Below are 11721 nucleotides of genomic sequence, written 5' to 3'. Positions count from 1 at the left end.
CCATATATAAATAGTGTCGTAGTAGTTTTAGTGTCCTGTGTAGCCTTATAAGTGTATAGCCTGTTGTTAAGTAATTACCACCCTAAAGATGTGTACGTGTTCCATCAGTCTCCTCATGTGTGTGTAGATCCTACGCTGTTCAGCAGTCTCTCGAGAAACTAAGCAAAGTGTTTAAAGATACTTTGTCAGCTTGACATCAAGGCAGAAAACAAAAACCTACTTGCGTCCTCTCAACCCAAATGCGCTTTGCCACTTTTTGCGTTATGCAGGGAACGACATCAGCCGAGATCACTTTTGTGTCAATGCAAATCGTAGTGTGCCCTTCGTTTTAATGTTGGTTATGGTGGCGTGCTGCTTCTGTCTGTGAAACTTGAATGTTCTGCTTCTTCACACCGAATCATTGGCGGGGGTTGAGCTTGTTAAATCTTTGCATACAGCGCTCCTTTGGAAGTACTTTGTCCAAGTTCAAAAGCGATCGTGGGATTGACTTCATGCATTCAAAAAACATACCTCTCACGACAGATTTAAATGGAGAATGGAGTCTGCTTCTTGCTGTTTTTCCTGTGGTTGCAGTTACAAAGTTGACCATGCTTTCACATTCTGTTAACAGTATTCACTGGGTGAGCTTTATCAATTGAATCGGAAAGGACATCGCTGCTTCGGCTCCAAAAAATAATCTGTAGAGTGTTTTTTTTCTGTGCTATCTTTTATAGCTTGTAAAAATGCCGGCAAAGTTAATTTTTCTCCTCTTTAAAAGAATAAGGATTGGCTGGGGCGAGCTCCGTTTACCATTCTTTCAGTTAACCGCCGAACTCACAAATTGATTAAACTGCAGAGCCACAGGCGCCTCTCTTTTCTCCATTCTCTGGGTCAGGGTGAAAAAAAACTTTGCTGTATTAGCTGGCCTGCTGGGAGTAACTCTTCTTCACTGATAAGCAAGATTTGTGTTTCATCTTTCGCAAGCTGTATAGATAGCGCTAAATGATTAAAGTGCAGAGCCACCGACACCGTTTTTTTCAATTCGCAGGGTTTAACAATATACATATTTGATCAAACTGAGAAACAGGAACGTATCCTAGCCCGAGCAGATAAATTATAACCTATAGTATTCATACCGGGAACTCAGATGCAGATAAGAGCTACAGCTATCACAACTAGTGTTTAAAATAGTAATAGCTCCTGTCTATTTACACTGTAATTTACACTAGCGTTTCCATAAACAATTTGCTTGTAAGAATGATAAAAAATTAAATGGGTATTCTAAAAAAAAATATTCTGAATCTTTTCGCCATTAACAGTTTAACTGTGACTTTGCAGGTAACACGTCCATTATGAAAATCATCTTTCGAACGCGATCAATAACCGCACCGGAAAATAAATATCGGGGAAAAAATCGTGAAAATCGGCTCTTCAGAAATTGGAAATATATTCCCGAGAGGAGTGCTTTTCTCGACGATTAACACTCTTTGCAGGAGTCACTTCTCCCAACGAACATCTGCAGGTTTCCGTAGTGTGCCTGCAAAGAGTGATTAATTCGAGACTGGCACATGTCCCGATTTTATTTAACAATGCTACAGTAGATATACATTTTCTAATGCAGCCTTCATTACAATACAGTTTATTTATTGAAAGCCTGTTATGTAAAAAAGAGTGAAACAAAAATATATGGATTACAATCTTTCAAAGCTGAAGATGTTACTTAGATAAATTGACATTTTACGTATCCAGACGCTTTTTTTATTATTATTTTTATTTATTTCTTTTTTATTTTATTTTTTTTCAGATGCTTTTCAACCTCTGCTTTTAGAACTTTGCTGTGCTTCCTGAATCATTTTCAGTGTTATAAAATGGGTATAGAGGGAGCGATCTCTTTGTAGAGCAGTTGATAGGCTGGAGCTGTTCAGACTACTCTTGCTATTTCTCAAATGCTTCACTCATTTTTCTTTCGCGCTAGGAAGTGAGTGTGTTTGGTTTTCGTTTCACTGATTCTCAGTGAAGATTTGGGAATTAATGACGAAAGAATCAGTTGCCTAGGAAAGTAGAAGCTTTGGTTCACAACGATCTTGAAGACACGCCAATGTAGAGCAGCTTGTGATGATTCGTACTATAAAAGACCAAGTGCTCAAAGTGACGTCTGCGTTAACCGTTTAGACTTTTCATCTTGGGCGCACTTTTCGAAAGCAAAGATAGAAAAGTTGTGTTGCATCACACTAAGATAACTGTCAGCAGAGTGGTGCAGTGGAAGTGTGCTGGGCCCATAACCCAGAGGTCGATGGATCGAAACCATCCTCTGCTATGTACATTTTATGCACGATTGATAAGCACACCATCCGTTTAATGAAGTGCATTAAACTATTTTTTTCTCTCGTGTGTATGCAAGCTTCACACTTATGGTACTCTTTAATCTTTACCAATAGCAGATGCCCAAATGTATCTTTGGTTGTTCTGCGATCCTTGATAGTTTCCTCAAATTCTTCAAATGAACATCCATATCAAAGCAATTATGTTTATATATATTACAATTAAGGTACATATTTAAAATAGCAACGCACATTTGTATAAAACTTATTTAATAATAATTGTCAAGGACTGTCAAGTTCTCCAACAAATCTGTGTTCTAATTTTAAAATATTTTTGCTAAGGATACAACGGGTGTATAAATGAATTCTCCCAACAGCCAGTTGAAGAAAAATTCCCCATGTGAAGATGGTTTTCTTGGACATTGACTTAGGTACTTAATTCTTTACTTGTAGTTCCACACAAGTAAAACGCACATTTCCTGCGAAGTTCAAGAGGGTTTGGGAAGAAAGCCCATCAATTTTTAGCGAAGGTTATGTTACATCATAACAATCTGAAGCATGTCCCTGAGTGTGCTTGAACCACCAGCTCTTTGTTTAATAGCTGCACAGAGACACATTTTCACCATTCATACGTTTGCAGTTTAAGAAAATAAAATACTGGCATTTTCCTGCCAGCTGGCAGTACTTCTTCTGCACTGACGAAGAATAATCAAGAACTTTATTTCATCTTTCACAGGTTTTTATTTTCATTAAAGGGAGTGAATACTTGTATTAAGCTAAATCAAGACGATGGAGATGCACTGCTGTTGTTTTTCTGCACATTTCGTTAAAATGAGAAAAAATCACTGACATTTTTTTGCAGTATTTCTTCTGTCCTGATAAGCAAGATTTGTATTTTATCTTTCAGAAGTTGTATGAATGTCTTGAAGTTCAGAAACAACTTGTTCCAGAAAGGAAATGAACATTTGCTTCAAAGTAAATCAAGACGTATGTCTCTCTCACTGCGTGTGCTCTTATCTGTCCATCTCTCTCTCTCTCCTCTTCTCTCTGGCAGTCTGTGTAGAGTATCTAAAGGGGATGTAACACCACCTGGCAAAGAAGAAAAATTCTCTTAGGCAAAATAAAAAATCAATATTCTCTTCTCATTCAGATTCACAGTGTAGACTAACACTCAGACTGAAGCTCAACTCCATACTGCTCGCTATCTTCACAATCCAGGACCAGAAAATATTCAGACAATCAGTGCTGCTTCATGAATTATATCAGAACAGCCTAGACTCAAGTCACATCTCCCCCTTTTCTCCTTCCTCACAGCCTCTTAGAGACAGAGAAGAGCTCCTGGTTCTCCTCTCTGTGAACTGGGCTCAGGGGTCACTGATCTGGCAGTTGTGGGCTCTGTTCCAGGTCAGAAGCAAGAAGTTTCTATTAACCCTTTCCAGGACTTCCAGCCCTTCAGTATTACTTTCTTTACTGTATGTCAGCCTCCCAAAATTTATAAATGTTTTATAACACACATTTGTGTGGAATTATCTTATTATTTATATATAGTATTTATGTAATAAACACCAGTAGTGACACTATGATCAGTATATTGATTATTTGTAGCCGATGGTCCGATGGTCGTGTCTACAATAGTGACCATTTGACCAGTCTGTAGCCCTGAGCAGTGGGACAGAGCTACACAGCTCTGACAGAAGACCTGTCTGTGTGTGATTCCACACCAGCCCTGGGATTCAGCTACTCTCACAAATGTCTCACAGACTGTCTTATAAATTTACAATTAGATGAAGTCATGTAACAGTTTTACAGATAATTTAAATAATCAGACAGCAGTTTTGGCAGTGGATACATCTCCACATGGGGGAAAGGGACAGTAAAATAGAAAGGAAAATACAAAAGAAGAAACTGAAATATATGCGCTCACTGTAAAGTACGAAGAGGTGGTCAGACAAGCAAAACAGCTTTGCAGATAATGCGAAGCGACATTGTTTTGTGTCAATCAGCTCACGGATTCAGCTTCATGTGCCTTAAGCTGTGCATGCCTTCATGAAGACTCTCTTTAAGATGATTGCACCTTTCATTGTCAAATCGCCTTCTTTGCATACAAAAGTTGCACCAATACTAAGAGAAAGGATGAGGAATGGCTTTTATCAAGCGATTGCAGTGTTTGTTTGACTGAGGATCCTTGTGTGCTGAACTGGCCTCTGGAGAAGTGTAGTGCAGTAAAACAGAAGGTTTGTGTCACTCAAGATTGTTACAGAACAGAACAATACAATTACAATACTTTTGTGAGAGTAAATATTACTGGTGCATCACAGTTCTTATAATGGTGAAAACAGGAGCACCTTCTCTACATTTTTGACTGAAGTATTTAAACGGAAAGAAATACTATCACTATGCAATTCATAAATGCAATTGAGCTCCTCTAAATGTTCTAGTCTGATGAAACAATGTATAGAATTAGGTGACAATATCTGAATTCATTCAAATGCACAAGATTAATTTTCAGCAACAAAAAAAGTGCTCGGAAATATTTTACAAGAATGAAACCTTACATTCACCTAAATAAACATTCACCCCCTACATTAGCAGAGAACAGTAGGACAGAAGGTTAGTGTCACTGGACACTGCGTCAGAGAGGCTGATCTCTTCTCCCTCATTATGCAGGCTTACCCACTCATGATGAACTGTCCTCCAGCGATACTCAGCTGCCATCTTCGACTCAGACATGACGTTCATGTACATATTATACCTTAATATGGCACTGCGTTACAATGATTTGATCAAAACAACTGGTGAAAAAATAATAATCAAATATTTTTTTCCTTTCTTTTAGTAGCTAAAGACCAAAAAAGAAGCAGTTATTCTTTTCCTCTCCTACCAGCCCTTACAAGTCACCCAGTTTTTAGTTTAGAGCTGGATTAAAGCTCCAGTCTCTTTGAGGGTTGAGTTGGAATCCCACAGCTGCCAAATATCTCCAACTATCTCAGTGTTAAGAAGCAAAAAAACTCACATTTGCTGCAGAAGGAACAGGAGAATTCATGCCATTCAGCCTTATAGCGTGATGTCATTTTCTCATTCTCGTTTTTAGATGCTTGTGATCGAATCTATGATCCTTATGAGTGTGGTCACCCTCCATAAAGGTAGCACAGATACAACGTGCCATGTTTTCAGAGAATCGCATGAATTACAGGTCAGAAGAAGGCAACAAAGTGTCCGCTAGGCAGTTCAGCGATTTCAATGGTGTTCTCTGTTGTTTAGGTCCAGAATGACACCCGTTACAACCAGGAAACACACAGTGTCAGGCATCAAAAAGACTTCCCAAAACCCTGATCCTCTCCTTGATCCGGTAATGGCATCCAGACATTTCCTGCAACACAGCCAGGATACGGTCTTCAACAACACGAGTGAAAAGCTAATTCCCAACCTTTGCAATCCTTTGCAAAGAAGGACCGCATGTGCTCAGTGTTAAATGCACTGTTCATTATTAATAATAATAATAATAATCTTTACATTATATAGCGCCTTTAAAGGTGGCTTTTCAAAGCACTTTACAGAATGACAACAATAAAGTTAAAAAAATACACAAGATAAGCAGGATGAGAATACACAGTTAGAGGAGACAATAGATGGTGGTATTAAATACAGTAGGAACAGAGAGGTAAAGAATAGTTCATTAAAGGCTCTTCTAAAGAAGAGGGTTTTGAGTCTGGATTTGAAGGAGTTTAGAGAAGGTGACTCTCTGATATCCTTGGGGATAAAGATCCAGAGCTTTGGGGCAAAACACGAGAAGGCCCTGTCACCCATAGAATGTAGATGGACTGGGGGACAGATAGGAAAACACAATTAGAAGAGCGGAGGTTGTGAGGTGGGGAGTAGGGCGATAACCCAGACAGGTACTGAGGTGCTAAGCCATGGAGAGCCTTATAGGTGAGCTTGAGGATTTTGAAGTTGACAGGAAGCCAGTGCAAGGACTCCAGGACAGGAGTGATGTGATCACAGTCCAGTGCTAATTTCTTTCTTGTGGCTGCTGGTTCATTTTCAACTGTGGACTCTTAAGAAGTCCTGTATTTGACTTGATCAACACCAATCCCTAGAGGATTTCGAAAGGTTCAATAAAAATGACACATGACTCTGGTGGGACTCGAACCCACAACCTTTGAATGACTTCATTCTATCAAGGCCTAGAAGTCCAACGCGCTCTCCATTGCGCCACAGAGCCAGCTGTGTGAAAAAGTGTTTGCCCCCTTCCTGATTTCTTATTTTTTTGCATGTTTGTCACACTGAAAGTTTCAGATCATCAAACAAATTGAAATATTAGACAAAGATAACACAAGTAAACACAAAATGCAGTTTTTAAATGAAGGTTTTTATTATTAAGGGGAAAAAAAAATCCAAACCTACATGGCCCTGTGTGAAAAAGTGATTGAGATTTATCAGTCTGGAAAAGTTTATAAAGCCATTTCTAAAGACCAAAATTACCCCAAGAGCACAGCGACGACTCAGCCAAGAGGTCACAAAAAACCCCACAACAACATCCAAAGAACTGCAGGCTTCACTTGCCTCAGTTAAGATCAGTGTTCATGACTCCACTATAAGAAAGAGACTGGGCAAAAATGGCCTGCATGGCAGAATTCCAAGACGAAAACCACTGATGAGCCAGAAAACATCTTGATGACCCCCAAGACTTTTGGGAAAATACTCTGTGGACTGACGAGACAAAAGTTGAACTTTTTGGAAGGTGTGTCCCATTACATCTGGCGTAAAAGTAACACAGCATTTCAGAAAAGGAACATCATACCAACAGTAAAATATGGTGGTGGTAGTGTGATGGTCTGGGGCTGTTTTGCTGCTTCAGGACCTGGAAGACTTGCTGTGGTAAATGGAACCATGAATTCTGCTGTCTACCAAAAAATCCTGAAGGAGAATGTCCGGCCATCTGTTCGTGACCTCAAGCTGAAGTGCACTTGGGTTCTGCAGCAAGACAATGATCCAAAGTGGGCAAATTCTATGCCCGCTTTGATGCTCTGAACACGGGCAATGCTGAGAAGACAGCAAGTGTGCAGGGCGAGTTTGTTCTGAAACTCTCAGAGCAGGACGTGCAGAAGACTCTGAGCAGGGTGAAAATCCGTAAGGCTGCAGGGCCTGATGGGATACCACCTCACGTCCTGAGGACATGTGCAGCCCAGCTGACCACAGTGTTTACGGACATCTTTAACTCCTCCCTGTCACAGTCCATGGTCCCCATCTGCTTTAAAAAAAACACTATTGTTCCAACCCCCAAAAAGACAAAAGTGACATGCCTGAATGATTACTGCCCAGTAGCATTAACATCTGTGGTGATGAAATGCCTGGAGAAGCTGGTGTTGTCACACATCAACTCCTCCATCACAGAGTCCCTGGACCCCTTGCAGTTCGCCTACCAGAACAACAGATCAGTGGATGATGCTGTTTCCCTGGCTCTGCATACAACCTTGGAACAACTGGACACTAAGAACTCGTATTTGAGAATGCTGTTTGTGGACTACAGTTTAGCATTCAGTTCCATCATACCCAGTCAACTGGTGACAAAGCTCAGGGGATTAGGTCTGTGCAACTCTGTCTGCAACTGGCTGCTGGACTTTGTTATCGAGAGACCACAGGTGGTGCGGATAGGCAATAAAACATCAACACCACTCACCCTGAGCACTGGAACCCCAAAAGGCTGCTGTCTGAGTCCAAGGTTGTACTCCCTATTTACTCACGACTGCACAGCAGGACACAGCAACAACCGCATCATTAAGTTTGCCGATGACACCACTATAATAGGACTGATCAGTGATGATGACAAGTCTACTTACAGGGATGAAGTTGTACAGCTGCTTAGGTGGTGTCATAGCAATAACCTGGACTTGAACATAAAGAAAATGAAAGAGCTAATAGTGGATTTTCGGAGACACAGGCCATACACTCACAGCCCACTCAGTATTGATGGAACGGAAGTGGAAACAGTCACCAGCTTTAGGTGTTTGGGAATTCATATTAAAGATCTAACCTGGACTGTGAACACTGACTCTATCATGAAGAAGGCTCAGCAGCACCTTTATTTCGTGAACTTCTACCGCTGCACCATCGAGAGCGTCCTCACCAACGGGATCACTGTGTGGTATGGTAACACCTCTTCGCGAGAAAGAAAGGCACTACAGAGAATGGTCAATATGGCCCAGAAGATCATCGGCTGCGGTCTCACCGAGATTAAACAGCTCTATGAGGACCGCTGCCATGGTAGAATTCTGGCCATCACAGAGGACAGTCACCACCCCGGGCATGAGCTCTTCACCCCACTGCCCTCAGGCAAGAGATATAAGAGCATACGGACACTTACCACTAGATTCTTCAATACCTTCTATCCACAAGCAGTGAGACTGGCGAACACATTTAGCCATCCCCCTCGGACCACACCTACACCATCACCATCTACCTCTTTATGATTTCTTATCTATTGCACATCTCCAGTCATTGTTTACACGTCTGTATTGTTTACATTCAAACTATCTACATGTTTACTTGCACATTGTCTATTGTTTGTTTGTACATTGCCTTGATGCACTGTTTGCACTTTGTCTTGTTTTTTACACTTGTTTTACAATCAAGAGACTTTCTGTAAGTAAGAATTCCATTGTACCAGTACCGGTTACATATGGCAATAAAGTTCAAGTTTAAGTTCAAAACACACCAGCAAGTCCACCTCTGAATGGCTTAAGAAAAACAAAATGAAGACTTTGGAGTGGCCTAGTCAAAGTCCTGACCTGAATCCGATTGAGATGTTGTGGCATGACCTTAAAAAAGCGGTTAAGGCTCGAAAACCCTCCAATGTTGCTGATTTACAACAATTCTGCAAAGATGAGTGGGCCAAAATTCCTCCACAGCATTGTAAAAGACTCATTGCCAGTTATCGCAAACGCTTGATTGCAGTTTTTGCTTCTAAGGGTGGCCCAACCAGTTATTAGGTTTAACTAAATGTTATCCACAACTTCAAACACCTGTGAGAAACGGGCAACTGCAGTGTTACGCCTGCTGGCCCCACAGATAATCCTTTTTTGAAGTTTAAGGAGAGGATTTCTTTGTCAATTCAATTAAATGTTTCAGAAATGCTGAACTATTGATGTGTTTCACACGCAGCACGGGCTCTCCTTTGCTTACAACTATTTTTTTTTAAACCAATTTACTCAACTACGATTTTTGCTGAGCATTTTGTTTGTTTGCTTCCTATTGTATACTGAGCTGATTTCTGTATCGTTCAATTTCCCTGTTGATTTTAATTTCTTGTTTTCTAAGACAATCAGACCAGCTGTTCTGACCTTACCCTGCACTGGAGCCACTCTTTTCTTTCCAAAGGTGTGGAGAGAGATACTACTGCAGGTAACACCCCATGAGAAACATCATGAGTTTCTGGAAAAGCTCTCTACCTGCCCGCTCCCCACACCGACGTGTGTGAGCAGGGATTTAAAGGGACTGAAGTGTAGAAACATTTTATCGTTACATACTTTTTCTGTGCAGTTAGTTCTTCTTCAACTCCGCCCGACAACAGAGGTCGTTTTTAATACAGGAGTAAAGGCACACTGCACATCTGCAAAACATCACGTTAAGGTTTAGGGAGAGCGACATCAGTGATTAGAAGGTACAGATGCAGTCATTCAAAGTGCGCAGTACAGACACATACCGGAGGTAATTGGATACGGCGTCGCGCATTGTGACGTGCGATGACGCAAAATACCGCGGTACGTGATTGGTTGACCGACAGGGGCACTCGTAGTCCGTTGGTCGGTCGTAGAAAGATTTACAGTAAATGTCTTTACTGTGCCCATTTTAGCATTGAATATTCATATGGAATTTTACCACTGAAGGGAAATCTTAGTACCTGAGCATAAAAAGAATAGGAGCATACTGTAAAGCGTGTGAAGGCCATAAACGATATTAATTTTGGAACATAAACATACAGTATATGGCTGGTCTCTGTACTTTAAATAAAAAATACACACCAGTATTCCATTTCTCCCTAAACATTTTAAGCTTCGAAGTCTTTAACTAATGTGATACTGGAGTCAACAAGCATACTTTTAGAATTTGATTAAAAGGGAATATAATATGGAATCGCGTATCTAAAGAAATTAATAACGATATAATTATATTCATGTACCGCAACACAAGAATAGTACACGCTGTACATTGTCTATTGATAATGTTTCTGTAGTGCTTTTTCAGCACTCTGCATGTGACCTTGCCGGTGGCACTGTGGGTTAGGCTCCTGACTCCTACCTCACATGCTGTGTGTTTGAATCCTGCTGGAGTCATGACTTTTTTTTCAACAAACATTTCTTTGAAAAAATAAAACATTTCCCTGGGTCAGAGATTAAATAAAACCTCACTCGCACCAAACAAATTTATATTTCTAAATATCACAACATGATCGAATTTAAGTCATTTTAATAACAATGAATAGTCACCTATGTGTTACAATATAAACATTTATATTGATTTAAATCGCGTTTTGATTTAAATCACAAACGCAGGTTTAAATATATGTGTTTTTTGATTCACAATCAGACAAATGCAACATAAATTGATATCTTTGTCTTCTAAGTATCTTAATAGACTTTCAGCATAGCATTCTCCCCGTATAGATTTATTTTTCTTGGGATCCTGGGATCAAACGTGGAAAGATTAGATTGTAATCGATTTTATTTTTTAAATACATTTTAGAAAAGTGTAATCTATACTAAAAAGTTGTACACCACCTGCTATAAAGATACATATTGTAATACTTTCGGGTTCGGATAGGACAGACACAAGAACTCAGACTTGCGGAGTTAAAGCAAGTTAAAGCCTTGATTTTATATATCACCTTTAAAAGTGGCATCTCAAAGCAAAGTAAATACCCAACACCGATTGTACCGATCTGTCATGCTAATAAAGCACCTTGAATTGAATTGAGAGAAAGAGAGAAGAGGAGGGCGAGCAAGCGAGAGAGCACAGTCAGGACAGACAGGCAAATAAGATACACTCCACAGACATTCACAACAGCGACATATCATAAAACATTTGCACATATAGTTAAATTATTATTTGTTTTTCAGGAAGTTAAAAAAAACACTTGAATTACTTATCCAGTCTCTCGAAATAAAATTATTTTTCAAGCAATGCAACTAACTTTGGGCAATGTGTTTTTTTAAATCCAACATTGACAGCCACATCTTAAATCTTGTCAGTCAGCTCTTTTTTCTCTCTTTGAATTGTGGCAATTCAAACAACCTGGGATAACAAGTGGTCTCAAAGTGACAGAGCTCACAGAGCTTTCACAACAGATGACAATTCCCTTAGTCCTTCCTTAGTCTTCCTGAAATTGTCAGATTATGAGTGAACAAAAGCATTTTATTAAAAA

At 39.9% G+C, this 11721-nt stretch overlaps 1 protein-coding gene and 1 non-coding gene across 2 annotated transcripts in view; one reads left to right on the top strand and one right to left on the bottom strand.

Moving 5' to 3' along the window:
- LOC138242646 (interferon-induced very large GTPase 1-like) overlaps positions 1 to 194 on the top strand; it is a 5463-nt gene extending 5269 nt beyond the window's left edge. The window contains exon 2 of the mRNA XM_069198197.1: positions 128 to 194. Coding sequence (XP_069054298.1) covers positions 128 to 194 — 67 coding nt within the window. The remainder of the gene's footprint in view (positions 1 to 127) is intronic.
- A 6235-nt stretch (positions 195 to 6429) lies between these two features.
- On the bottom strand, positions 6430 to 6522 carry trnar-ucu (transfer RNA arginine (anticodon UCU)). The gene is made up of 2 exons: positions 6486 to 6522; positions 6430 to 6465 (listed from the first exon to the last, which is right to left on the bottom strand). It is a non-coding gene; the product is annotated as a tRNA-Arg (tRNA).
- Between the last annotated feature and the right edge of the window lie 5199 nt (positions 6523 to 11721).

Source organism: Lepisosteus oculatus, chromosome 14, assembly GCF_040954835.1.
Source record: "Lepisosteus oculatus isolate fLepOcu1 chromosome 14, fLepOcu1.hap2, whole genome shotgun sequence".
Classification (NCBI taxonomy): Eukaryota; Metazoa; Chordata; class Actinopteri; order Semionotiformes; family Lepisosteidae; genus Lepisosteus; species Lepisosteus oculatus.
The sequence above is the reverse complement of the archived record's forward strand: the minus strand, read 5'-3'. Positions and strand labels throughout refer to the sequence as shown.